The sequence below is a fragment of the Mesoplodon mirus genome (assembly GCF_964341445.2).
Source record: "Mesoplodon mirus genome assembly, chromosome: 7".
NCBI classification, from domain to species: domain Eukaryota; kingdom Metazoa; phylum Chordata; class Mammalia; order Artiodactyla; family Ziphiidae; genus Mesoplodon; species Mesoplodon mirus.
The window spans coordinates 85,073,900-85,101,711 of NC_138983.1; the positions used below are offsets into that span (position 1 = coordinate 85,073,900).

The window sequence follows — 27,812 nt, forward strand, 5'->3', positions numbered from 1 at the left end:
ATTTCCCGTCCCATAATATTTCTTGAAGCGAAACCATAAAATATAGACAAACACAAAAAACAGAAAATATACAAAACGTGTGCTTTGCACCTTAACGCAAACTTAAGTAAAATTAGTTCTGACAGTATCCAGCATGACAAACTTCCATGGTACAAACGAGAATGGACCAAGGTTTGAGCAGGTACAGGAGACAATCCAGGCATGAACAACACCAAGGCAAGGTAGACAGGAAGTAACATGGTGTGTAGGAAATCACGAGACCAGTCTGATGGGAAGAGACTTAAACAAGACTGAAACTCACTTTCTAAACCTCCATCTCCAACTGGACAATTCGCAGGACACAGGTGCACCAAAGTGGCCAATTTATTCAATCCCTTTAATATGCAGGAAGAGTTTAAAATTTTACTGGTTTAATTTGCCCCAAAAGCAACTCTCAACAGTTATGGCCTCTGTCGTCGGAGCTTTGTATGAAATTAAGTCAAAGTGTGGAGCTCCTTTGCCTTTTTTTTTTCTCCTTAAAAAAGAAAAGAAACAATTGTTCCGAGTAAAAACAAACATATTCCGAAGCATGTGTACATTGAAAAGTAAAGAAACTTTATTAACAACTTCATAAAAACTGACTTAAAATTTTAAAAAGAAAAAAACATGTTTTGAAGTCCTTCCAACTGGAGTCGTGTCTCATAGTGTCCTTTCTTTACAGAAATAGTCGTATTAGGACACATATGCACAAGGATTAACACCATGACACACTGTACACGGCGGGCCCCGGCGAGCTCACCAGTCGTCGTCTGAGTCCAGGTCTCTGGGGAGGATCCACTCCACGGATGAGCCCAGCAGAGTCTGAAGCTCGTTCGTGAACTCCACCAGATCTAAGAGCTCCTTACTTTCTGGATTACAGGACTCCAGGTCTTTGGGGCAAGAGAATAAGAGACTTGCTGACACTTGCCGGCAGAACTCGGCCTCCGCGATGGTGACGATTTTCACATTTGGGAAATTGCAGCGGAATATGCAGGAGGACATTTGCAGTTTCTTGAGCAGGTCTGAGAGCAACAGCCAGTTACGAGGCCTACACAAGAGAAAGGACAGTGGTTTGAGTTTCCGGCAAAATTAGAGGCGCTCCCAACTACGAACTACCCGTCTCCTGGCGGGGAAAGGGCCTGCTACTTCCACTTTGATTACCCCTCCCCCACCCCACTTCTCACTGTCCTTAGAAGGTCTACTTCTTCTTCTTTTTCTTTTTTAATTTTATTTATTTATTTATTTTTGGCTGCATTGGGCCTGTTGCTGCGCACGGGCTTTCTCTAGTTGTGGCTCGCGGGCTCTAGAGCGCAGGCTCAGTAGCTGTGGCGCATGGGCTTAGTTGCTCCGTGGCATGTGGGATCTTCCAAGACCAGGGCTCGAACCTGTGTCCCCTGCACTGGCAGGCGGATTCTTAACCACTGTGCCACCAGGGAAGCCCGGAAGATCTACTTCTAGCGGGGGAACTCTGGACTCATGTGCATGTGTTAAGAGGCCACCTAGGGCGGATCAGCCAACTTAGACAAAAGCAGGAGCAGCGCCCCTGAATGAGCCTTGTTGCAGGCCACCCCAGTGCTGCCTTGGCTCTGGTCACAACTCAGGTCACCCCTCTCCAAGTAAGTGCACCCCGTTCTAGTCACTAGGGAAAACCAGTCTGTATGCCAACCCAAGGGAGATGGCAAACACCTCTTTGACCTCTCCTCTCCTCCGGCCCTCACGGAGAGAGCATGAGAAACACTCGAGGTCACCTGGCTTTCCTTTCCTTTCCCACACCTCCAACCCGCCCCTCAATGCTGCCGGGAGTGAGGATTTTTCGAGAAGGGAGGTGGTACAATCCTTCCTGATACCCTGTCACGCTTTATCATCTCTATCCCGAATAGAATGTCACCACAAAGGCAGACACGTTCCCAGCCTCAGAGTCCAAGGAGGATGCTACTCCTTAAGCACCGGGGTCAACACACAGCAGAGCAAGGTCTCCTGATGTGTTCACTCCGAAGGGTTGGTCATGGGGCACAGTGGCCCGACCGTGGGGACAAGACTCGATCTAAGCAAATCTGAAGACACATAAGAGCCCAGGTGCCACATACGGCTTTCTCTAATCTTATACGAGAAGAGGGTACACATCAGTATCGTCCCGTGGACCTCACGTGCCTTGGAAGGCCCCTATGGTAGCCGTTTGGGGAGGATCCCTTCCCCAAGAGTTTACTGACTGAAACTGCAATTGCAGTCGCTGACTCCCGTGTCCTTTGGGCTCTAGGGGTGTGTTCCAATGAGGGCAGTTGGCTGGGGAGCCCTCCCACCCCCCAAACTTTTCTGGAAAAGTTCCACTGCATTATGTGAGGTCGGTGGACACTTGGTGAGGAATTCACTCACCCCCCAACCCAGCCACCCTCATCTGCCGAAGGGGATTTCTAACTCCTGCCACCCCACAGAGCAGCTGGGCTGGCTCTCGACCACACGCTGGCCACGCTCACCCCTGAGCGACGGACACCTGGACGTTATAACACGGCAAAAGGGGGTCTTGGGAAAATTCAGATTCCAATAGGTCATCATAGGCCTCGTTGCTGTCATCCTGGTCCTCCGGTCGTGGGGGATTTGCTAAAACATCGTAACCACTTTCATCATCTGGTTCTAAACGGGGGGGGCAAACAAGAGAGAGGTCAGTAAGCTGGAGCAAGATTCCAGCTGTTCGCCAAAAAGGACCCTGGAAAAATTCTTTCCCAAGCAAGTCCTGCTCACAGCACCACCCCCACCCCCACCCCCACAAGCCCAACTGAAACGAACAAGGCTGCTCACCACACACAGAGCTGCCAGAGAACTCCGAAGAGCAACCGGGGCTACCATCGTCAGGAGCCTGCAGGTTATTTAAACAGTCTGGAGAGAGAGGGGGAGAGAGAGAGAGAAAGAGAAACAAGATAACGCCTGCTGGTAAGAGGCAAATGCTGCTGGAGTTCGGGAACATCTCACGCTGGGGCTGATGTCACCTCCTGACAAGTCCCACTGCACACGCCTCCAGGTATCTGACTGAAACCTCCCCACGCGTCCACCCGCCTTCCTGAGGGACTGCCCGCCTCACCGCCCCAGCCTGCCAAACAAAAGCTAGCCTGGCTAGCTAAGAGTTTTCCAGCCCCCCACCTCGCAAAACTCAAAGTATGTATCTCTTCTTTGACAGACTAACGTTGGGCCGCTTTTCCCAGTAAAGGGTCACTTAGAGTAAACGGGGGGTGGGGGTAGGGGGAACCCAGGTGAAAGGCTGTGAAGTCACCGTCTAGATGCTTGAACAAGACCGTGTCTTGACCTCTGCCGTACCTGTTAAGAACTTCTCCAGAAGTTCGCTGTGGTTCACTTTCTTGATGGTTCTACCTGAGTACGTAGCCAGGGTAGGATCAGCACCGTAGGAGAGGAGCAAGCGGACAATTTCGAGATGATCATTCTTGACAGCATCGTGGAGAGGCCTAGGAGAGGTGTGGGGGATTACACCTGTGCACGCAACGCTTGCTTCTAAGGACACGGGGCAAAATCGAGCGTGTGTGGCCAAGCCTCGTAGGCGCGCTATTTCACCGAGGAGGTGAGTGTACGGTCGCTGCGACAAATTACTCTGTTATTTCAACACATAACCCTTTACGGGACAGGTGAAGGGACCATCTCAGGCCTAATTCTTCAATGCAAATCTCTCTTAATGCATGGCCCAAGGAGGAACTCAGGCCACGATGAAAACGTTTCCAATGAACTTAAATAGTGACAGACTGTAAGAAGGTAACATACGGCGGGCTGCGGGGGAAGAACCCCAGCACCACGGAAGCAGATACGACAAGCCATTGTTACACCATTACAAACAAAACCCAAAAAGTGCAGTTTGTAAAAGAAACTAGGGGCAAAGTGGAACCTCTCCTGAAACCAACTTGGAGATGAGTGATCAACCCTCTCGCCCAGAAGCAGTCGACAGGCAGGGCGAGTTCTCAGGAGGATACAGAGTCCTCCTGCTCGTGTCCGCTGGGGTCAGGAACACTGTCCACAGTCCCATCCAGAAAGGATGCTATTTGGAAACCATGAACCACCAAATACCTTACGGTTTTGCTCATTTTATGACCGTCAGGAAAGCCCCAGTGCCCTGCCTCGTGGTGGCATCCCAGGTACAACCAGGAAGATGCTTGGGCTGACTCAGACCTGGGCCTCTGGCCAATAAACCGAGGTCAAGGAGAGAGTGGGGGCCAGGCCCAGGGATGTGGGTGGACACGGCAGGTCCTATCAAGCCAGTTGCCACTGGACCTGTCTGTACTCCTGCAACTTTCAACTCACATATATGTTCAAGATTGAGATTCAACAGACGCTGGTGAAGAGTCCAGGGTCTTAAAAGAGAACACCCCTGATTATTCATGCAGGCTCAACATTTTCAGGGACTTCTGTCCATAAGAGCGTCACAGAGTTTTAAAGTTCTATGTAAATTTGCCAGAAAGATCTGTCCGATTCCATTCTAGAGGACTCCGCCATCAGTGTGCTTACATGGCACTCACTCTCCATCTTTCCTTCTGGGGTTCCCCGCACACCCTGAGAACCACTGCCTATGCCCCAGCAGGGCCAGGCCAAGAGCAACACCGCCACTGACCCGGTTCCATCCTGGGCACTGCAGTTGACATCGGCGCCATATTCAAGGAGGTGTCGTACGATGTTGAGCCAACCTCTTGCACAAGCCTCGTGCAGGGCACAGTAACCCGCGTTGTCGCGGTGGTTCACATCACAAATCTTGTTCTCCAGGCAGTACAAGACCACTTCCTACGGGGAGAGGAGAGGAGAGGAGAGGAGATACCATCAGACCATGATACAGTGAACCTTGTAAGCGTGACCTCCCCATAGCTTGGCGGTGCCCACTTTCAAAGGCATACATCCTCGGGGCCAAAAGCCCACCATGGCGCGGGCAGGCGGCAGGCATCCTGGTGGGGGGCGAGAGTGCGTGAGAAGGGCTTGGAGATGCAGACAGTGTTGTCTAAGGCTCTGCTGCACCAGTGGCCTGGCCATGGGCAAGTTACCCTTGAACTTCTCCAAGCTTCCACAGGGCTGCTGAGAGGACGCATTCGGATAGCAATGAAAGCCCTCAGCCCAGGGGCCGACGTGACCAGTACAGAGGTGTCACGGCTGCTAACATCTTAGATGACACATTGCCAAGCACAGACCATTCTCACTTGATGGGTCTGTTCGGTCAGTGGCAGTGGACGATAACACAAGTTTAGATAAAAGTATGGATGACCAACACTTAAAGAGAGCTTAAATCAGCCGGAGAACATTCCCCAGCTTAGAGAAGCAGGGACACCCAGGTCAGCTACATCCTCGCGCCCCTTGTTAAGACCCCAAATCAGAACCTGGGCCTCAGATGCTCTTGTCTGTACGTTAAGTAGAGTTAAAGAGAAGCTCTCTCCCTCCATCCTCGAGGAATGACACAAAATGCCTCCAATAACCCCACCCTCTATTTTGCCTCACTCCACCCTCTCGAGTAAATATGAAAGTTTTAGACTGATTCTGCCCCAAGTTAATGACAGGAACCTGATACACCACAGGCTGCAACCTCCACATTTCAAGATTCAAATAAAACGGTCACCACCCCACCCCCCACCCCGGAGATGTTCTGTGTCAACACTGTGCACTAGAATCACTGTTATTAACCTTCTTTCTTTGGCTTGTTAAAATATTAATATGAACCACTCCCAGTAAGCAGAGCAGGAACTTATTCAATGTTTTATTACCTTAAGAAAGTTTTCAGACACATCGAAAGCATTTGCCACCAGAAAACACGTTATACTGTTTATACTGGGTAAGTCGTGCCCAGCAGAGAGCCGGCAGGTTCTGAGAGCTGGGAGTAGGCAGAACGTGCATGTGGCCCAACACATGGTCTGCAGGGTAAGGGGGGATGCGATGGGGTCAGAACAGGCCTCCTTGTGACATCTCTCAGGTAACTCATCTGTTAAACCCAAAAAGGGCGTCATTCTAGCCGCCCATAAGTGCGAGATGGGTTCTGTAAAACCTTTTATGCCCTTTGGAGGACACGCCAATCAAAGGTGACCACTCACTTGGGAGCGAACTAGAATGTTCCATTTGCTTACCACGTGAACCCAATGGGGCATGCTGGTAAACCTGGCCATCGGTGCCCTGTTACTTCAGGTCACTGCAGCAGCTCCCTTCCAAAACAAGAGGAGGAAGACAAAAGGCACGCCCACGAATGCGTTTCTCCGTTTACATCCCAACCTGCCAGAAAGCCCACAATCTTCTGGGCTCCCAGGCCACCTGCCCCGAGCCCTGGTATCCAGGATACCGCATGAAGCTGCTGCGCTTTTAGCAGGCCCTCACTAGCCAGACTTGAGTGGACGGCTGCAAGCTAATGAGTTGTGTGCCCCAGCCAGGGAGAGGCCCTGTCACGTGGCTCTGGGATCAGGTCTGAACGCCACCAACTGCTGTGCACACATCAATTTACTCAACCCAGGGTTTATTTGCTGTGACAATCATGGCCTTCGCCTGGAAACCTTCATCACTACTAGGGCAGATTCAAGGGTACCTAGAAATGAAAGGCCGTCCAAGCTGGTGGGTAAGTCAACTCTCTTCTCCTGGAAGATGGCAGCAAAGGCAGCAGTAGCCCCACGGCCAGGTCAGACTTTTTGCCACGGGCTGTCCTAACTCAACCACGTTGATCCCACTATTTACACAGTGGTTCCCATTCCCCCAGATGAGGACGTCTTCTGTCACCCACAGGAACCCAGGAGATAGCAGGAAAGGAAGGTAGTACTATCTTCATTCAACACTTGGAAACTGAGGCCCAGAGATATTAAACCCCAAGTTCAATTAACATGAAGTACTAGACCTATAACTCAGGTCTTTGGTACCTGGTCAGCTGGGAAGATTCAAAAGGCCCAAGAGGGCCCCAGTTAGAGGGATGCAATCCAGCTGTGACGAGCATCCCACAGGCCTTCTCTGTTGGGGGTCAAGTGGGCTAACTACACTCTCCTAGCTAGGAGGGTGATGGCCTCTAAATGGATGGCAACCGTCGCCACCGACACTTTCTCTAACTGAAAGGTGAAGAGGCGGGGCGAGTCTGTCCACGCAACACATTCCTTGGTTTATTTTCTCCGCTAGAAATAAACGGGAGTGTCCGAAGGGCAGCCCAGCCATTCCCAAGCAAAGTCAAACTGCTTTTGTCGGACAGCTCTCTGTTCAGCGGCTATAAGCCGAATGCCATTACCTGCAAAATGTAACCATAAAGGCCATAAGCCCGACGTTGTTAGTTAATTAAATGCCTCATTAACTTTTTTAAAAAACATGACTTATTCAATTCATAGAAAATTTAATCATCACCGCTAAAGGCACAAGCATGTGGTTGCACACGGGCGTTTTAGCCTAAGAAATAGAAGCCTTTTTCCCAGGAGGGAATGGTTTGAGGTCTTTGGCCACACAAGTGATCTATTTAATGCAGATCTGAAGCCAGAGTGTGTTTCTAAACTTCCAGGACCAGATTATCATGACATAAAGCTCAGACAGCCTTTATACTGCACATGGTATCTTTGGCTAAGCAGAAGAAAATAACCAAGAATGCTGAAGACAAAACTTCAGGAAAACCCTCCCAAACCACACCCTTATCTGCTTAAGTAAACTGTCCTTCAATTTTAAAAGGTTGAAGCTGCCACATCTCCCAACTGGGCCATCATCCCAACATTTAAAATTCTGCCCAGAGAAATCCCAGAAAGTTGGATTCAAAGTTGAAAGCGTTCATCTACTTGTCACAATGTTCAGCATCAACACTGGTGATCTGTGGAATCTACATATTGAAATTTACATTTGAAGAAAAAAACAAATCCGACCGTAAACATTCCCAAGGCTTCCTGTGCAGTCAAAGGCCAGGTAGCCTAAAAAAGTATGGATCAAGTGCCCCTTGGCCCAGGCCTCAGAGCCACCAAACCAAAATGGAAACTGTCTTAGAGGACCAACGAGGGTCTTTTGACGTCTCTGGTCCCAAAGGGAGGCTGCTGGAAATGATGCCAAGTTCACAGGTGGGGCTCGGAGCCCCGCCCTCCACGGCGGGTGCAGCAGCACCCCGCCACCCCCATCTCCAGCATTTGCTGGAAGCGGGAGTCTACTTTCTCAACCCTAACCCAAAAGTTGGGGTTAGGGGTCTCCCCCCCACCTCCAGCGTTTGCCGGAAGCAAGGAGACTATTTTCTCAACCACAGGGGGTCTAGCTCAACACTATGTGCAACATCTGCTCTGTCCTCCTAGGCGCCCGCTCTCAGCTCTTGGGAAACCAACTGGGTGCTCCTTGGACTTCACCTGCAAGTAACTGCGCTAACTACCACAAAGTGCTCTCTAGCTAATGGAGAGGTCTCCAAGAGACGTGTAGATATACACAAGAGCACATTCAACCCACAACAACAACAAAACACCCCCAAACTAAGCATAGCCCTAGTGCTTCCAACTTCCCACCCACAGTCAGGCCTTAGGGCCAAGGCAGGCACACTTCCAAGGGCTCACGGCACTATGGACCGGGGAGGGGGGACACGACGGGAGACGGGGGACAGGGGCACAGAGCTGGCTGAGGGTGTGGGCGCCAGGGCTCCGGGCCAGCCTGGGTCCTGCCACCCCAGTGCTCAGCCACACCTCCACGCTCAGCCTGCTGAACCGCGTTTTACTGTCACCATTCAACTCCCAGAGGGCTGATGCCAGCACAGAAAAATGCCTTTGCCCTGTGGGCTATCACATCACAATTGCTACTGACAAGTATGGTGGGGGAACTGCACAGGGCATGGAGAGGCATCTGTCTCACAGAGGTTTTGAACTGTAAAAAGGGCAATTCCAGTGTGAGCCAGTCTTGCTGAGGAGCGTGGTGGGCTGTGGAGCACTGCTGGATTGCTACCTGTACGGGGATCAGCTAACCCCTCTGAGGCTCAGTTTCCTCATCCGAGAGTGGGCTAGTACTCGTTACTCCCAAGTGAAGATGTTAACAGGGTGAAAGGAGTTACTACAGATCACACGGGCTTAGGCAGGTATCAGCTCTCTTTCTGTGTTGCTCTAGCAACAGAGGCCATCACTGTCATCAGCCGTGCTGGGTTGGGATACAGCAGTGTGGACAGGGAGTTTTGTGCAAGGCTCAACCCCTGCTCCCCGCCCATCAGCCCTCGGCTCCCGTGCCCTCTCAGAAAGAGACTGCTCAGGTCTGCCCTACTCCCACCCCTACTCTGCACAGACACTTCCCACCCGCTACCCCACAGGGGCATCACTCTGCCCCAAACAGCACAACTTAGTAGAGCTAATAACTACTCTCCTTCTTGCTATTCAGAATCCAAAAGGCTCATTAAAATTCCCCTGGTCCCCAAGCCCTGGGTTAGGTCAGATTTTGTATCAGAGATAAGTGAGCTGGACTGGCCGAAGCAGCCTACCTGCCTGAACGGGAATGGAACATCAGAGAGGCCTGCCTTTCTTTTCACACCACGACTGAACAAGCCACCAAAGAGCCCGCAGTGTGAGCGGGGCCAACGCAAACACCCTGCTGGAACACCCAGCCCAGTCTGCCACGTGGAGGGGGCTGGGCTCTGAGACCCGCCCCCCATCCCCAGCCAGTGTGTCCCCCACCCAAGGAGCAGCAGCCGGCGGATCCTAATCCGGGGCACCCACAAGGATGCTCACCTCGTAGCCAAGCCGGGAGGCCTGCTGTAGGAGGGTCTCGCCCGCGTTCTTATTGACAATAAGTCTCCGCGCTTCCAGTGGCATCGGGCGGGACTGGGTGGTCTCTGGAGGGGAGCTTGAGCATGTCAGCTGCGAGACCTGGGAAGATGGTAACAATTGCTGCAAACGGTCCAAGGGCTTCTGGTCCTGCTTGGCCGGCGAAAGATCATAGTCGGAACTGGGCTCAGGCCGCTCCTGAGTGGAGGAAAGCACTTTTCCTCCTCTCTGTCTGAGGGAGGTGGGGCGCGAGGAATGGGCTGCATTTTTACTCGCTGGAAACTTCACCGCCACCCAGGAGACAGGTCCCCTAGGAAGGGGCAGGGACATTTTTGGGGGAGGGGTTCAGGAAAAGGAAAGCTTTGTCCCCAGAAGCAGAGAAGTAGACAGGCGGGATGTGCCTGCACAGGCCCGGGGGGCGGGGGAGAGCCAGGGGCAAGAGGTACCTTGCCATCCACATTGTCCACGTAGGAGTCCCCTGGCAGCGACAAGCCCCGCCTGGGCTCCTGAGGGATCAAATGCTTGGTTTTGCACGGTCGCTTCGCGGATGGTTTCTCGCTGTTGTCGGTGTATTTCTGCGGCAGGGGCGAAGGCTGCCGATCCATTTCTCCGTCCATGCACAGCACATCTGTCAGGGGGAGAAGCAGCGGGCGTTACACAGTTGTAGCCGGTGAGGAAAGAAAAGCCCACTGTTAGCACTGATCGTTGGAGCAGATTCAGTTTTTAAAGATATACCAATTATGTTTTCAAAGCACTAATATTTTAATTATCCCACATTCAACCGGCAAATAGGCTAACCCACGAAACGCCAAATGGCAAGTCGCTTCAAAGGGCCGCAAGACAGGGCAGAAGCCAGCCCTTCGTGCGCTCCTGTCCCCACCCGTGGGGGGCCTGGGTGCTCGGGACAGGGCGACTGGGGACAGCCTGAGGCTGGAATGAGGGCACTGACAAGCGCCCGGGGTCACCCAAGACTTCCCTTCCTGCCCAGCTGCGGGCTGGGTGATGAGGAGCAGCCCAGGAAGTCGAGCTCCCGCCTCACTGTCCATTCCATAAGGAAGTGTGCAGGCTGAAAGGACCTCATGAAGAAAACTCCCCGCTCGCCACACGCTACTCTTGTCAACTTGGATGGCGCTCAGGTCCCCTCCAGGGCCGTTTCCCACAGAGGGCGGGTGATCCACCCTCCAGGAGCGCCCCCCGCCCCGTGCGTACCTTGTTCATTGTCACTGCATTTAAGGGACTCCTCCAACCAGCTTCTGTTGCTTTTGGCCTCTGCCCTTTTCCTGCCAGGTTTCTCTTCGGAGATACTATTGCCCTGGGGGGTGACCGCAGGCTGGACCGCCTGAGTCACTTCCGTCCTGCCCTGCCGGCCAGGTTTGCTCTCTGCTGCCGACACCTGCTGCTCCCGCCGTTCTCTAAGGTGCAGCAAGCGGCGCTGCTTTCTGGGATGGAGCCCTGTTAATTCAATGCACACCTCAGGTTGGTCAGCTCACTATAATGTGGCTCTTCTAAATGGTTAGAGGAACTGTTTGTCATTTCCCTCTCAGGCCAGTCAGCTAATGGAGAAATAACTACAAATTAATGAAGAAGCCCCCCGGGGCGGGGAACAAACTGTCGTACACATCACTAACAGGAGTGGGGGAGGGGAGGGGTGTGGTCACTGTGTTGGCTGGAACTTGTCACCAAGTCTCGGGAGGGGGCCTATTTGCCTTTGGCCACCTTTGGGCTCCAGCCCTGGCACCTGGCTTTGGGGGGGTGGGGGGTGGGATGGGGGTGGGGGGTGGGGAGGTGTGAGTGGCTCCCCCCAGGGATCCAGGGTGGGACTGGAACTTTCCACTGCTCCGCTCCAGGACTTCCGTAGGGTGCCCTGCGGGCCCGAAGCCAAACCAAGCTCACCTCTGGAGACCCGTCTCCGCTTGGCTTTCAGCAGAGAGTCCTCCGGGAGCCCAGTGGTCTCAGTGTGGTTCCTATTGCCAGACACCTTGCGCTTTCTGTTCAGCCGGAGGGTGGGGCTGCGTGACGCGTCCGGGGCCGCCTGGTCGGCGGGGGACTCTCTGGGGGGCTCCGTGTCCATGTCCTCAGGAAGATCACTGTCTTCTGGGGCTTCGAAGGGGTCAGGTTTGCTTCCATCATAACACTCCCCTAGGGGAGGGGAGACAACCTGGAAAGGAGGGAACAAAGGTCACCAGGAGCAGGCAGGACCCCCATGCCCAAGGCAATCTGCTACCAACAGACCGCCCCCCTTTGGAGACCAGGGGCCTCACACGCCGGAAGCACAAAACCCTCAGAAAGACGTCCCAAAGGAAGGACAGCTGAACACAACCAGCAAAGAAAGCAGAAAATGAGACGCGTAGCCCAGTCACAATCCATCCTTCAAGGGTCGAGGTGAGGCATCTACACCATCCCTCTATAGGCATGTGAGATCACTCCCTAACTGCTTAACTCTCCAAGGTGGCTTACTGTTAAAGGGGGGGTGAGTGACCTCACAGTAAGAGCCAACCAATCAGGGCAGAGCTACAAATGACTATGGAAACAGCTGCTAGTCAACAAAAAAGGCTGATGTCATCAAGAGACCAAATAGCCCCCAACTGCCATCTACACAGACATAGCACCCATGTTCACTTGGGTCAGCAGGGGCGAGGGTGAAGAAAAAGGGTAGGGAAAGAATGGTGGGAGGCTGGGAAGCTGGGGAGACCAAGGCAAGAGGAGCCTGGCAAAGGGAAAGGAAAGGCTTCCTGGTGCACACACAAGGGTCAACGGCAATTTCAAAGAACTCAACCAGATTGCTACAAGTCCGTCTGTCCTCTTTCCACACCCGTGGGGGGAAAAGCATTTCACTGCCATCGAGGTGCTGCTCCTATTTCCTGTCTAGGAAGAAGGCCCTCAGTGACACCAGTCACCCACCTGGCACGTCTCCACGCCTTCCTTCCCAGGCAACAAGCATCTAAGGACATTTCAAAGACAAGACTCCAACCCCCTTCATGGGGGTGGGGTGGGGGGCTGCGGCGGGCAGGGCTGAACTGCTCACACCCCAGCTCCGCCTGTGTTGCTCCTGCCCCCTCTGCTCAATCTAGCATCCACTTGGGGCTTTTCCTCCAATCACCCCAGCCTAACATCACTCCTCACTTTTGCTCTAGCCAAAGCAACAGTTCAACTGCTTTGCTAGTCACATTGTTTCTAACACACAAAGAATTCCATAATGATCACTGTGCTGTTAAAGAGTTCCCCGAAGATGACCCTGTGTCCATCACCGGCCGGGGGTGGGGGTGGGTGTATGAGTTTGGTATTTCGTTAACACCTGAGCTAAGCTCCCACAGCCCGTTTTTCTAGATGAAATCATGGACACACCCCTCACATGCTGCTCGCATTCCTCCTCTCCCTAGACCACTTCAAGTATCACTCCCACTTCTGCCCAGCCGGCTGGTCCCCTGATCAGCCTCTCTTGGGGGCATTCCCAGCATTTAATGGCAGCCAGTTGTGGGGATGAACCTCACCCTGGCCTGGGCTAGCCTGACCTGTGCTCTCAATGGTGGAACACACTTAGCTTTTCTCCAAGGGTATCCCAAGGTGGGGCAGATCCCCATCTACTCTTGCCGGAATGGTGGAATCACCCCAACCGCGAGGGTCTCCTGCCCCAAACTCCTGGCCTGTGCTTACGGGTGATGCAGCCCAGGCTACCGCAGGCCCGGTGAAGACGGCGTGCTGTAACTCTCACTCCGGCTGCTCTGTGACCCTCTTAAACACTCGGGCAGGAATGGCGCCGCTTTACAACTCGGCCCCCTTCACTTGTAAAGTGGGAATGTTACTGCTAGCCTCCCTCCAGGGGTGGGCTTCATAATCACGGGCCGGGCTCAGCACAGAGAAAGGCTGGAAAAATCCCTTTAACCAAAAGGTGCCAAGACTTTCAGACCAGCCTGAATCTCAGGCCTGAAATGTAGGAAATTTTAAGAGGTGAGCCCTGCTGGTTACACCATTGGACTTCTCTGGTCCAATCTGGTCCAATCAGCCTTCCCTAAAAGCTCCGTGGGAGGGCATCCATGGAGGAATGGAAGGGCTACCTTAAGAACCCCCATGTCCAATTTGAAAGTTTCTTTTTCCAAACTAGGTCCATCCACCCTTCCCCCAACCCCGGAGCCTTTTAGGGCAAAGATCTCAATTCCCCTCAGCTAAGGCCCCCCAAGACCTTACGCTAGTGTGACCTTACCCAGGCCACTAATAACCCTGAAGGACACCCACCCCGACTGCCCAAGATGCCCATGGCCACCAGCTATGGGGTAGAGGCTCCGTGTCACTTGGAGCTTCTCAAAGACTGTTCTAACCACGACCCACAGGAGGATGACCCTTGAGGGCAAAGGAGATGGGGAGATAAATAGATACACGGGGATCCTAACCATCAGGCTTTGCCATCATTGCTACTTTTGGCCCTTCTAAAAGTGGGAAGCCATGTGCCCTTGGTCACCCAGTCTAAGCAAGATGTGAACGTGGTCCCTGCAGCATGGTCCTATGACTCACAGCACCTATATCCCAAATTCATTATGGTTGTACCACAGCATCACCTCACAGAAGCATCAGCACAGCAACATTTACAAGTCACTGTGGCAGCAAAGCACCCTCACCACTGTTGAGCCATGCCCAGTGAGGCCTAAACAAGGTGAGAGGGTTCTGAGTCGCTGGAAGGCTCCCCAGGATTAAAATCCCCTTCTCTGTAGCTTAACTATAGCACCTCCAGTCAGGGCTAACCTTGTTCAAAGTTACACCCGCTACACAAGGAGTGCAGGGGCCTCTGTTCCAAAGGAGTTTACAAACGTGCAGGTGCTCAGCTGGAAGAGAAGTTCCCTGAGCAAAGAAGTTTCATGAAGCCCCTCGACTGAGGCTTCCTCCAGCTCCTGGCCAGGCACTGCCACTGAGCAGGTCCTAGGCCTGTCCCAGCCAAGTGGTTGGCAAGGGAGATGGTTACTCCAAGTTTGAGAAGGAAGGGACCAATGCCTCCTTGCCCCGCCCCATCTTCAAATGCCACTGAGGGTTCCTAGTGATGAACTTCCAAGTCTGAGGAACCTCCCAACTCATTTGGTGAACTTCCAAAATAAAAATTTCACTCAGCCACCCATGTGATCATAAAGAATAAATGAGTATCTCGGCCACTGTGTTTTCAAGTTAATTCCTTTTTTTAAACAAGCCCCTAGCAACAAGATGCACCCGCACCAGGACAACCAGGGCCACGCAAACAGCACCCACCACCTTGGAAGCTCCTGGTCCCTCCATGGGTAGGGGCTGCCTCAGAAGGGGGAAGGCATCTTGAAGGCATCCTGGACCCTCTCTGTGACCCCTGCCCGCCCCAAATCCCCGCCCCAGCTCCCATGTGCTCACAGCTCGGCTCTCGGCCACACCGACACCCATGAGAAGGACCTGAGCCCGTATCAGCTCAAGACATGATGGCCCAAGAACAAGAAGGCCCATTCATATCCAGCTGAATGGAATGAACACCTGCTGTGCCTTGGACGTGGAGGCCGTGGTAAGAACAGTGGCCCCTTCAGGTGACCTTTCCTGACCAGCTAGTTACAAACCCCACGTCTCTACAAGACAGAGGGTGGGTGGGGAACCCACCTCCATTGCCCCAATCTTTCAAACGGAGCCCCTCACCTTCCCCAACCCTTCTCCTGCCCTCCCATGGTGGCGATTCATGGCTCACTGGGCCATGTCCCGGGTGCTCCAGGAAGAGACCCGTCGGTCGGTCTGAGATTGGAGGCAGGCGGTGGGGGGAGGGGGCTTTCGGAATCATCTGGGGCTCAGGCCCTGCTCCCCATCAGCCACACCGAGTTCTCGTCTCCAAGCTCAGCAGGAAAGACTGGGAAGGACGCACACAAACGTCTCTGGGAAGAAGGGCGGGTGAGGCCACTGAGACGTGAAGGGCAGCGGCCACCCTGGGTTTGGCCACGTTGCTGGAGAAAAGGGCGAGAAGACTCGAGGCAGGTTAACTGCCCACTCCCTTCCTCCAGCCTCCCTCACCGTCCACCCAGAACAGGCAGGTCCCCTCCTCAGAAAAGTGCATCCCCGTGAACTTGGCCTTGCCCACTTTTACCACGTCTCTCTGAGAAACTTCCCCAAGAGCTGAGTTATGAGGCCACTCAGGAGAGTAAGGGCTGCGTGTCAGCTGTGAGCACAGGCAAGGAGGGAGGCCTTCTTGCTGCTTCACTCCAGGGTGGCCTGGACCCTCCGTTTTTCATTCCAATCCCGAGGGGGAGGAGCTCGGAATCGTCTACTCCAGGCACATCAAGAGCCCCATCCCTCGGGTAAGGCCGCCACTGACTAGCCCCAGAAATCCCCTTCTACGGGAGCCACGTAGGACAAACCGGTCCCGGTGTGGCTTACCCAGAACCCTGGCCACAGGCCTTTGTCTGACCCCAAAGATGAGCTGGGGCAGGGCAGTGCTCCAAGCAGCACAGAGAAGCACACGCTGTTGCTGACCACAATTTTCCCGAACTGCATCAGGCACCCACGACCTAAGCATGCGGGCGAACGCCGACCCTACGACTGGGTCCAAGGGCCTGGGCCTCCCAAACGTGCCCACCACCCCCAACTGTCCCGTCTCAGGAGGATTTCACGCCCACCCTGTCCTCGACGTTCACCTAGGTGCCCTCACTCACCATCACCGGTGAGGTTTCTGGGGTCCGGAGCAGGCTGCAGGCCACAGGCCACAAGCACGCACACTGAAGAAAGCGGGAGAAAGACCTCCACTTGCTGCCAACACATCTCATTAGCCCAGGAAGTCTCGAGGGCAAAGCCCGAAGTCAACCCCAGTGGCGGAGCAGCTGATGGGACCGCAGAGTGTGACTCGAGGCAAACACTAGCTTTCTCTCCAATTTGGCCTCCAAAACATAATACACCCCGTCTGGTAGGAAGAACGCCCTCGTTGATCCCACGCCCTTGGAGCGTGCTGTCAACTCCTAATGACTGCAAACAAGCCTGCCACAGAAAATAATTATGCTCATCTTTCTGGTGCCTTCATCAGCCCTCATCTCATTTGAACGAAACCTCTGCCTTTGGAGGGAGAATCCGAGTACTCTCCACTCCCTCCCATAGGAGACTGTCACTCTGGAGGGTCTGGCTCTGGCTGCAAGTGTCATTCCACTGCTACCAAAAACCCGTATCCGTACCTGCTACAAAACAGAACACATACCTGCTACGCTGGAGGTCTTGCACCGCCATTCCTCTGCTCTACTGTATGAGACTATTACTAACTACAGGACTAGCATTGCTCCGGAAAAAGGAGATGCGTGCCAGGAAACAGCATTTCATAGGTGCTTCACTCCTGGATGCCGCAACGCTCAAAAGGACAACCAGCCTTGCAATCCACAGCTGGGAAGGGTGGCCAGAGCAGCCCGTTCTCCGAACAGCCAGCACCCAGACGCTGGGCCGTCGGAAGCGTATTGTTTCCTCTCACCTCCCTCGGCACTGGGAGAGGAACCGCCCCGTTCCCACCGACATGGTACCACACGCGAGCCGCCTGGGTTCACTTACATCTCTCACTGTCGTTCTGGTCGGCAATGGCCTCCTCCAGGGCGACCGACTTTGGCTTTTTGTCCTGACTTCCTTTCAGCCTTTCCCAGTCAGCGGGGCTGAATTTGCGCACCTCGGAGTCTTTGGTCGTCGGGTGGCCACCTTCTCGCTCTTTCATCTCCAACTCTGAGAAGCGCATCACTGCACGCTACAAAGAGAACGGAGATGGAAAAAAGACACACCTTACCACCAAAGCTATTTCACTGCCCTTACCTTAAAGGAAAGTATCTGCAAAGAAAAGTTTGCCCAAAACCAACCACAATTTATGATACAACTGAGATATTTTAAAATTGAACGATAAAAACGTAAGAGTGTCTATGTGTAACTAGTCACACACTCTTTATTCGTAAAGCCGTATGTATGTAGAGATATATGTGGTGTGTATGTATAGCCATACATACACTGTGGCATACAGACAGACATTCTCTTTCGAAGGTAAATAAAACAAAACAAAAATACAATGCAAAGAAAGCGAAACAAAAACACAACAGAAAAGAAAACAAATGCACAATGAATAAAGACGACCATGGCCCACAAACTTCCCTTTGTATATTTGGAAATGAAATTTAACTCAAAAGGTTTATGGAAGATTCTAGTAATAAAAATTTGAAGAACTGACCTCACAGTAAGCAGCGGGTAGACATAAAATACTGTCCTCTTGTAATCCTTCCATCTATGTAATTAAAATGGGCACTCAATGGATCATTTAGATAACTTCATCCATTTTTATAAGCATGAACCAATTTTTTTCTTAACATTGCAAAACAATTTGGCTTTATTTGTCTTTTAATTAAAAGTAAAATACCTTAAGGAAATTCCTATACAACATCTATCATTCACTAGCAAGTTAAATACATACTCTATCCCTTTAAGCAAGGTTTGTGTTTTTGTTTTTTTTTGTTTGTTTGTTTTTTTGGTGGAAAAACAAAATTGCACGAATCTCACAGACATGCGGCCGCTACACACCTCCACCAAGTATCACGTAAGGCATTCTGAGCAGCGCTTTTAGGTATATTTGTTAACGTACAGTAACGGCAGAGAAATCAAAGCGACTGATAGGTAAACGTCACGCAGTCTTTTAGACATCCTTCGCAATAATTAAAACTTCCGTTATCAGCATTCGAGTGGAGTTCACTTAAAATCTACAGAATAACTTCAAGTATCCACTTACGTCCCCTTACTGGACACATTTCAAACATTTAAATTATCCTAAGCTTCATTAACCAAATCAGCCCGGTGTCCTGCCCTATCATACCCCCGGCCCCCTCCTCTTCACACATTAAAAAAACCTGACAACTGGTCAGGCTCCTGAAATTCGGGTGGGTGGGGGCTCACCTGCAATGCCCGCTGCTCCCGGCCGAGCTGACTGGAGTCTGCGTACAGTCCGGTAGCGACACACTTGAACCGGGCACCCACGTAACCAGCGGAGTTTGCGATTCTCTTTGCCAGCTTAGATGGCTTTGGTTTCAGAACTTTGCCATCGGTTGATCCTGCCTCGTCAGCTCCGTCTTTGGTGTAGGTGGGGGTGACGTCCACACTCGGTGGGGCACTGCCCATGCAAAATGGTCTGGGATCCTCTTGGGTTTTCCCGAAAGTGACCGCAGAGCCGTCGCTCCCCAGGGTCGGCTCCAGGAATGGAGTCGAGACCGGCGTCGCCAGGTTCTCCTTGTTGGTTACCGCTGGAACCTTCTCCTTGCTTAAGCCGGAAACTGGCTGGCCCGGAGCCTGTTTGAAAGTATAGGCTTCGTGGAAGTCACTGATGCGCCCCGACTCCTCTCTCAGGGCAATGAAATCCCGCTGTGGCTGTAGGGCCACATTTTACTTTTTTATTTTTAATATATGTTCACATGTTTCCATAAAGGATCCAAGGTGCCCCATAACGTAAGGACACACAATATTAGCTTTAAAAAAACATGAAAAAAAAAAAAAAAAGGGAAATCATGATCCTGGAAATGGGTTGTATCCTTTTAAGGGGTGAGAATAACAGAATGAGTGAGCCAAAGATTTGGGAAAGGATCTGACATTTCCAAATGTCCAAATCTTAAAATTGCACCAAGTGGGAATGTAGCTGTGGCAGTATTAACCTGAGAGAGCTCTATGATCGTTGTCTTGACTCATCACTTGCTTGCAAGGTTATAAATGACAGGGTAAGTGAAGGAGGGCAAGTAGACAGATAAGAGTCATTTCCTCATTCTCAAAAGAAGGGGCATCACCTAGGGAAGGGGACTCCAAAACCCTACAGGAATCATCTGGATATACTAAATTTTCTAGGTGGCAAAAGTATCTCATTTGACCCTAGCAGCCAGATGGAACTTAGAAAAGTAGTGAAAAGCTACTCAACTGAATGCACGTCATATGACTACGAGCACGTCAGTGAAAAGTTCAAGGGAAGATGCTGTGGAAGAGCAGTTCACCTTGTGGTTGAGCGTCCTCAGAACGTGCAATGGGAGGTGCAGTACCTGCTCTGTCTCACAGGGACCCTCCAACCTCTAAACGCATCTTTCCTGGGAAGCTGAATTCAAAAAGTCAATTTAAAAACAAGATAGGGCTTCCCTGGTGGCGCAGTGGTTGAGAGTCCGCCTGCCGATGCAGGGGACACGGGTTCGTGCCCCGGTCCGGGAAGATCCCACATGCCGCGGAGCGGCTGGGCCCGTGAGCCATGGCCACCGAGCCTGCACGTCCGGAGCCTGTGCTCCGCAATGGGAGAGGCCACAACAGTGAGAGGCCCGCGTACCACAAAAAAATAATTAATTAATTAATTAATTTAAAAAAGATAAAAGTCTCTAGTAGAGAAATTGTATCAGAGCCTAGTATTAACAGCTGTAGAGCCACAAGTTTCCCATGATACAGCCTTAGCAGAGGCTGTTAAGGCAGTGACAGAAAATTTGTACCGAGGGAAGTAGCAGAAGAGTTTGCCTACAATTCACGAAAAGGATCCCTGCACTTGGCCTGAAGGAAATCAGCAAAATTTGTAACAGCTTGTGTATTTGTATGCGGGATTGAGAATGAATTTAATTTTTTAATTTCTCTGAATTATCACATAAGATTCAGAAGATGCTCTCTCTGCCTAGAAGCCACCCCACTGGGATAACTATGCCTACGGAGTTCCTTTGCCTATGACTCCGACTTGCTAACAGACTGGCAGCCTGGCCCCAGGGCCTGGTCGCTGCTCCCAGTGCAATGGTGGATATGGTGTCAACGCTTGCAAAATCAAAGCCCCTTACATCCTCTCCATGCCTCGGTCCCACCCCCCACCCCACTCACCATTGATGTTCAGGAAGGGGAAGGCGTCCTGGATGGGAACGTGGTGCTGTGACTGGTCCAGCTCATCTTCCTCATCTTCTTCATCCACATCATTATCTTTCTCATCCCAAGGAGCAGATCCAGTGGATCCTACCCGAGAAACACACACACACACACACAAAGGTCAAAAGTGAGGCGCTCACGTTGCACTGTCATCCCTGTAGCTGACCCACTGTTCAAGCTAGGCACTGCCAGCACAGAGGTTCCTTGGGTTCAGTGTGCACCCTCAATGCCAAAGAGTGGGAACCAAGGGTGTTCACCCCACTCCCAGCTTCTCCTACGGAGCCCCAGTGCAAGCTCTCATCCCCTCCCCTATCCAGGAGCTGCAGACCCTGCTCCCTTCTCCTAGAAATCTTTTAATTCCTACTCTAAACCCCTTTCTACACATTCGCATCCCTTCTAAGGACCCAAGGAGCACAGCTTCTCTCCTTTATAAGCTTACTGTGAAGACAGACCCTTCCCTCATGGCAGAGCCTCACTAGATGCACTGGAGGTCAAGTCTAAATTATCTGGCTCTTAGTCGGAACTTGCTAAACATTGAGTAAATATAGGGATCAGGTGGTATTCTCCTAGGAAAAATACCATACAAATTAAATGATCACTTACCCATCATTTATAAAGAGAACTTAACAGCCTTCATAATGTCATGGCAATTGATTCTTAGAACAGCCTTTGAAATATGCAGGAAAGATGAGAACCCAGATTTTATAGTGGAAGAAGCTGAGGCTCAAAACGTTGAATGACTTGATTCAATGTCCCACAAGTAGTGAAATGGAAAGACCGAGGTTTATAACTCAGACCTTCTAAGTTTTAAGCCCTCCTTCTTCTAAACTACCTGGCCTCTCTTCTCAGTGTTGAGTCCCAAGAGAAGTTATTTTTTATAGAACTCAATACCCCCTCTTCTTTCTAATGCTTTACTGTTCCACTGGGTGGGCAGGAAGACTGTGCTGAGTTTATATCTTTTGTTCTCTGGGTTCTTTCTAGGGACAGCATTTCTTGCTTTATTTACCAGTCTTCAACATTGTAAGCGAGGCGACTTTCAAGTCGACTATCGCTTTAAGGGTCCAGCCCGGAACCTGGCACACTGTCCACCTTCTCCCCAGCAGCTGGGGCCTCACCTGGGTTAATGATAGAGCCCTGGGGCTGGGGGATGTCACACACTTGATATATCTTCACTGGGTTCATGGGCACCTCCTTGGTGCCGTCGTACATCAGGTTGAATTCCCTGCTCTTGTTGAGCGCACAGCGGAGCTGGGCCTTCCATTTAGCTGGGTCGGGGTCGTCCACCCCTTCCTGGTACTTCCCCTGTCTCCACAGCCCAGGCCTGAGGGATAGGAAAGTGCAGTGCATGCCTGCTTGTTGCCCAGAAACACTGGAAAGTGTGCCCGCCCTCCCTCATACAGACACAGATACACACAGCCCTGCCTGACCGCCCCATCACCCCAACTCCAATTTACAGAGACTGCAGCAGAAAACACCACGCTGGGGACCAGGCAAGGCAGGGCCTGAGACAAATTAAGCCAAATGCAAATACAGTATTTTAAAAAGAGGAGCCTCATCTCAAGTGCTTGTGCCAGCAGCATCTGTCAACACTACAATGGCCTTAATGAAGGGTTGAAAATAAAGAAAAATCTGGAACAAGTATACACCAAAATACTAATGGTAACTTTTGGATAGCAAGACTTCAGGTAATTTTGTTTTGTTTTGCTTGCCTTATTTTTTTTTCACATGAATTGCTTATATAATAAGAAGAGAAAGGGAGGTGGCGTATGATATGAAGAATTTAGGCTTGCTGTTCCCTCTCCCTTCAGTCTTTAATCTGATGCACAAATAACTGTTGAAACCAAGTACCTTTAGGAGTAGCAGCCCATAGGAGGGCAGGAAGCACGCTCTGGGGGTTCAGCTGGCCTCAGTGCGAGGCTGAGGGCCTCAAGTCCTAATAAACTCACACCACCTGCCTTTCCCTGCTTCCTCAAACTCCCACATTGGGAACATTTTGCTGGGAACACCAGGGGCTGGTGGCCTGGGCCAAAACCAGTGGGGCCCCGCCTCTCTGGTTTTCAATTTCCAGGTCTAACAGGCATTTATGTGTCTGTTCACGGGATATCAGCCCTCCCCCACTGTTAACGTATCTCAGATGTCTACACTTTCTTCAGGGCTGTGACGTACGTGCTGGTGCAGAAAAGGGGGATGTCTTTTGCAGAGGACTCAAGATCAAGAGAACGAGATGGACCGGCCAGACTGCTCCCACTTGATGTTAGGAAGATAAGGTGGCCGTGTAGTTAGAATTCTGCAGGGGAACATAGCCTATAGAGTCTATGGGTTTGCGGATCCACAACTTTTATTTTTTCAGTAATGCCAACCAAGCTCATAAGAGACTGACATATAATCCAGAATGCCAGTCTACTCGTTTTCAAAGGGGGATAAAGCTGGTCAGTGACCAGCATGGTTAAGTCCAATAACCTGGACATAACCATGTATGATCTCAACCAGTAACTCCTGTATCTGGTTTCTAATGACAATTCCAAGAACATAAGACCCACTCAACATTTAAATCCAAATTTTCAGATGACTCCAAAGCTAAATGGAAATGATTTGATATTGAACTCTAAATCTGCATTATCTAGACTATCTCTTACCCAGTTGGGTAACCCAGAATCGACAGTAAAAGGCTCCTGCTTTCCCAAAAATCACAGGGCGTAAGAATGAAAAGCACTGGAAAGGCAAGACCCCCAGTGAATTTGCAAAGCTGCTCTTGTGTCTTTTTCTTTTGGACCTTGAAGCCAGGAGAAATTCTAAAAATACAAATGTATTCATTTTTAAAACTTGACTTTACTATTGTTCAGATCCCCAAGCCTACAAAAATAATTTTATTTTTTAAAAAATGCTCCCTGCCCCAAAGGAGTTTACAATCCCTTAAAGGAGACAGATGAGTCCACAGATCAGAAATACAGATACTATGTGAACACCAGTAAAACTGCCTAATCCATAAAGAGTCGGGGGGTAGGTATGGTTGGCCAAGTTAATCAGAATTTATGATTCTAGGGCTGAATCTTGAACATGGGTAGAAGTTAACCAGGTGAGAAGCGTGGGTCACGATACTCTAAGCAGAAGAAGCTTTATGGGCAAAGGCAGAGGCTGAAAAGCACAGTGCTTAGGGGACCTACAAGCAGTTCAGCTTGCGTGGAGGCAGCATGAGATCGAAGTCTGGGCTTGTAAGTAGGAACCATGCCAAGGAGTTTGGATCTGATTCTTAGAACACTGAGAACCACTGAGAGATGTAAGCAGGTTGTGATGGGATCAGATGTAAGTTTTAGAAAGAACCCTCTAGCTGCAGGACTGAAAAGGGTTTGAAGGGAGGCAAGGCATGAAGATAACACATAGTCTCTATATAATCCATATAATAGTGTCACTAGGGTCTGAACTAAGGAGGTGGCAGTAGGGATAGAGGATACAGGTAACGAACGAGCCGTTAAAGACGCTGACTTGACAAAGCTTGATGAGGAACTGATTCCTTGAAGAAGGTGAGAGAGAAATCAAGGATGATTCCCTGGTTTAGGGTTTGGGAGACTGGGTGGGTGGTGATGCTGGCCACTGAGATAGGAGCAGGTTTAGAAAGATGATTTCCCTTTGGAAATGTCGGATTTCAAATGCCTGTGGAAGGCCTAGGGGAGAATGCCCAGCATGCCCAGGGCAGTTTTTTATCCCCACTCACCTCTCACATCACCTGAGGGACTCTCCCTGCCTGCCTCCAGCCTGGAAGAAGGTCCACCAGATTACGGACATCTCTGCCCTGTGGGCAAGGACCAATTTCTTTTCATTTCTGTATCCCTGCTCAGGCTTTAGCACACAGTAGGTCAATGTGTATTTGTTGAATTGCCTCAAATTTACAGAAATACACTTCTTGGGGAATGAATAAGTTGCTATTACAGATGGAAGACCAGAAAAACAGCTATGAGCAGAAGGCCAAGGAGACACTGCAGAAAGTGCTGGAGGAGAAAATGCGTGCAGGACAGCAACTGCAGAGCAAACAGGTGTGGGGATGCTCCATAATCCTTGGGGCTGGGAACCCTGGGGCAGTCTGGGTGGCAAGGGAGCCAGCTGCACAACCCCCTGGAACCCCCAAGGCACCACCCTCTCCTCTGATCTCCCTCAGCGGTCCCTGGCCCTGGCCGAGCACAAGTGTGAAGAGTGGAAGAGCCAGTACGAGAGCCACCCCCAGCATGCAACTGTCCCCTACCCTGCCAGCCCAGTAATCATGAATGCTGTCTTCCTTCTCTTTTTTACAATGTGGTACATATGGATTTCTTTTGAATGAGATTTAACCAGCTTTTCAACCTTTCTTCTTTCTAACAATATCAGTGCTCTCTGACTCTCCAAATGCGCCTTTTAAAGTTGATTTAATTTATGGAAAAATCACCCTTCATACTTTCCCTTTCTTTTTTAAACCTCCCCATGGTAGTGTAATGTAGTAGAAGGAGATTTGGCCTGGGAGCTTGGACACCAGGGTTCTAGCTGCAGTAACCCACAGTTACACACGTTATATTATTAAAGAAAAAAGTAACTTACAGAAATGTATGAGGCCATTATGCACATACACACAAATATATATTCACTCATATATCCATAAAAAAGTAGTCTGGAAGGTTCTATAAAATGTTAAAGGTGTTCATCCCAGGGTGGAGGAGATATACGTTAACTATATTACCCTCTTAAATTTTTACAGTAAATGTATATTACTTTTATAATTTAAAAAGCCAAACTTTTCATTTTTAAAAACCTAAAACATGAAAGAAAACTGGAAAACCAACAAAATTAAAACAATCCCTAAGTCTGAGGCAATGATTTTTGTATCCAAGTACAAGTGATGAATGAAAATACTAAGAATGGTGTGTGACACCTTAAAGTATAGAAAAAAATACAGTAAGGCAAGTAGGCATTAAGATAATAGAATATAAAAAGTTACCCAGATATATTCAGACAATGGACTACTATTCCAGTAATAAAAAGAAATGAATTACTAATATGAGCTACACGGATGAGTCACAACAACATGAGGAGCCAAAGAAGCCACGTGCAAAAGGGTACTTGTTGTATGCTTCCATTCATATGAATTTCTAGAATAGGAAACACTAATACATAGTGAAAGAAAGCATGTCAGTGGTTGCCTGATGCCAGGCCTGGGAAACTGACTGTAAAAGGACAAGAAGGAACTTTTTGCAGGTATTGGAAGTGTTCTGTATCTTGACTTTGGCGATGACAATATAGATATACACATTTGTCAAGACTTATCAAATTACATGCTTAGAACGGGTACACCTTGTTGAATGTAATTCATACTTCAATAAAGTTGATTTTAATGTTAAATTAAAAAGTCACCTATGGGTGGGCTTCCCTGGTGGCGCAGTGGTTAAGAATCCGCCTGCCAATGCAGGGGACACGGGTTCGAGCCCTGGTCCGGGAAGATCCCACATGCTGCGGAGCAACTAAGCCCGAGTGCCACAACTACTGAGCCTGCGTGCCTAGAGCCCATGCTCTGCAACAAGAGAAGCCACCGCCATGAGAAGCCCGCGCACCGCAACAAAGAGTAGCCCCCGCTCCCTGCAACTAGAGAAAGGCCACGTGCAGCAATGAAGACCCAACACAGCCAAAAATAAAATAAAACAAAAAATAAATTAATTAAACAAAAAAACAGCAAACCATTAAAAAAAAAAAAAAAGTCACCTATGGGGACTTCCCTGGTGGCACAGTGGTTAAGAATTCGCCTGCTAATGCAGGGGACGTGGTTTCAAGCCCTAGTCTGGGGAGATCCCACATGCCGCCGAGCAACTAAGCCCGTGCGCCACAACTACAGAGCCTGTGCTCTAGAGCCCGTGAGCCACAACTACTGAGCCCGTGTGCCACAACTACCGAAGCCCACGTGCCTAGAGCCCATGCTCCACAACAAGAGAAGCCACCACAGTGAGAAGCCGGCGCACTGCAACAAAGACACAATGCAGCCCAAAATAAATTAATTAATAATAATTTAAAAAACAGTAGTCACCTAGATGTCTGAGCGAGACAGAGTCCCTTTAAGCTTTCAGTCCCAGCTCTTCTCTGAAGCCTCCCCTCATTCACCCTGGCAGCATGTGACCACTGTGCATCTCTTTAACACCTTATATTTATCGGTTCCATTCAGATTTGATGCTTGAAAAGTTTTGTATATTTTATGTCTATCTTCCATTCAACTTGGTTCCTCTAAGGCAGGAACAATCATCTCTTTCATAAATTGAGACCATTACAAAAACAGAATTATGTTCCCTTTCCTCCCAATCAGGGGAATTTGAAGTAGGATTGATGAAATCCTGGAAATCATAAGCAAAAATGTCATTTCTGCATTTTTATGGCCACAGGGTCCTGTGTTTTCATCAGATTCTGGAAGATATCACAGAGCCCAACAATGTTAAGAATCTCTGCTTTGAATCCATGTGCTTTCACCCAGCTCTGTGGTACAAGGCACCCTGCCCCTGGGGCAATCTGTCTGTGGTCCCTGCAAAGATGATAAACCCACATCAAAGACACTCACTCTTCTGCATGTCAGTGGACTCTACTGCCATCTCTTCCTCCACAATGACGTCACTATCGCCATCTTCAAGATTCATTTCTGTCTCATCTAGAACACTGTCTTCTTCCTCTTCCTCCTCCTCATCTTCCTTGGAGACATCCTTTAATGTGGCAAGTAGTCTGTTGTAACCAGAAACTTGTTCTGGTTCACTCTATGCTTCACTTTCAGAACTTGAAGTATCTATAAACTCTCTGACTAAAAGGAAAATGGGGATTTTAAAAACAAAAATTATACTGTTCTTGTTGCTACCCCACGACTATCATCAGGTCCACAGTGGAACCAAGTTCAGACTTTTCTAGATAAAAACTAGCTTTTCTGCAAATACGCAGTCCTATCTATTCAACCAAACCTAGCACCAAATTTGTTTAAAACAGCTAATCTAGCTATGATTCTAGAAGCGCTTCCTCTTCTTTGAACTGCTCATGTTCCACATGGGAAGACAGCAAACTAAACACATGGAGCTTTAGGTTATAAGGCGATCTAACCTATGTGTCAGACATTTGGCACCTTTAAAGGAGCAACAGGAAAACTTACAACAAAAAAGTGTACTTTATTTCTGAGTCTGTGGTAATGAAATAAGACCTTTGATGATTTTGCACTCTATTTTATGTTAAGCAAACACGACATTCCCTCTTAGG

General features: G+C 50.1%; 1 protein-coding gene across 1 annotated transcript; it reads right to left on the minus strand.

The window, feature by feature from the left end:
* Positions 1-392: 392 nt before the first annotated feature.
* On the minus strand, positions 393-27,787 carry LOC309808025 (BCL-6 corepressor-like). Its single transcript, XM_082628039.1, has 13 exons — positions 27,136-27,787; positions 21,689-21,894; positions 20,532-20,660; positions 18,603-18,992; positions 17,887-17,940; positions 17,229-17,415; positions 11,607-11,852; positions 9,678-9,988; positions 4,625-4,791; positions 3,328-3,473; positions 2,815-2,892; positions 2,493-2,649; positions 393-1,066 (listed from the first exon to the last, which is right to left on the minus strand). The coding sequence occupies exons 3-13, from the start codon at positions 20,532-20,534 to the stop codon at positions 775-777; spliced, it is 2,031 nt and encodes a 676-aa protein (XP_082484165.1). The 5' UTR covers positions 20,535-20,660; positions 21,689-21,894; positions 27,136-27,787; the 3' UTR covers positions 393-774.
* Positions 27,788-27,812: the final 25 nt, after the last annotated feature.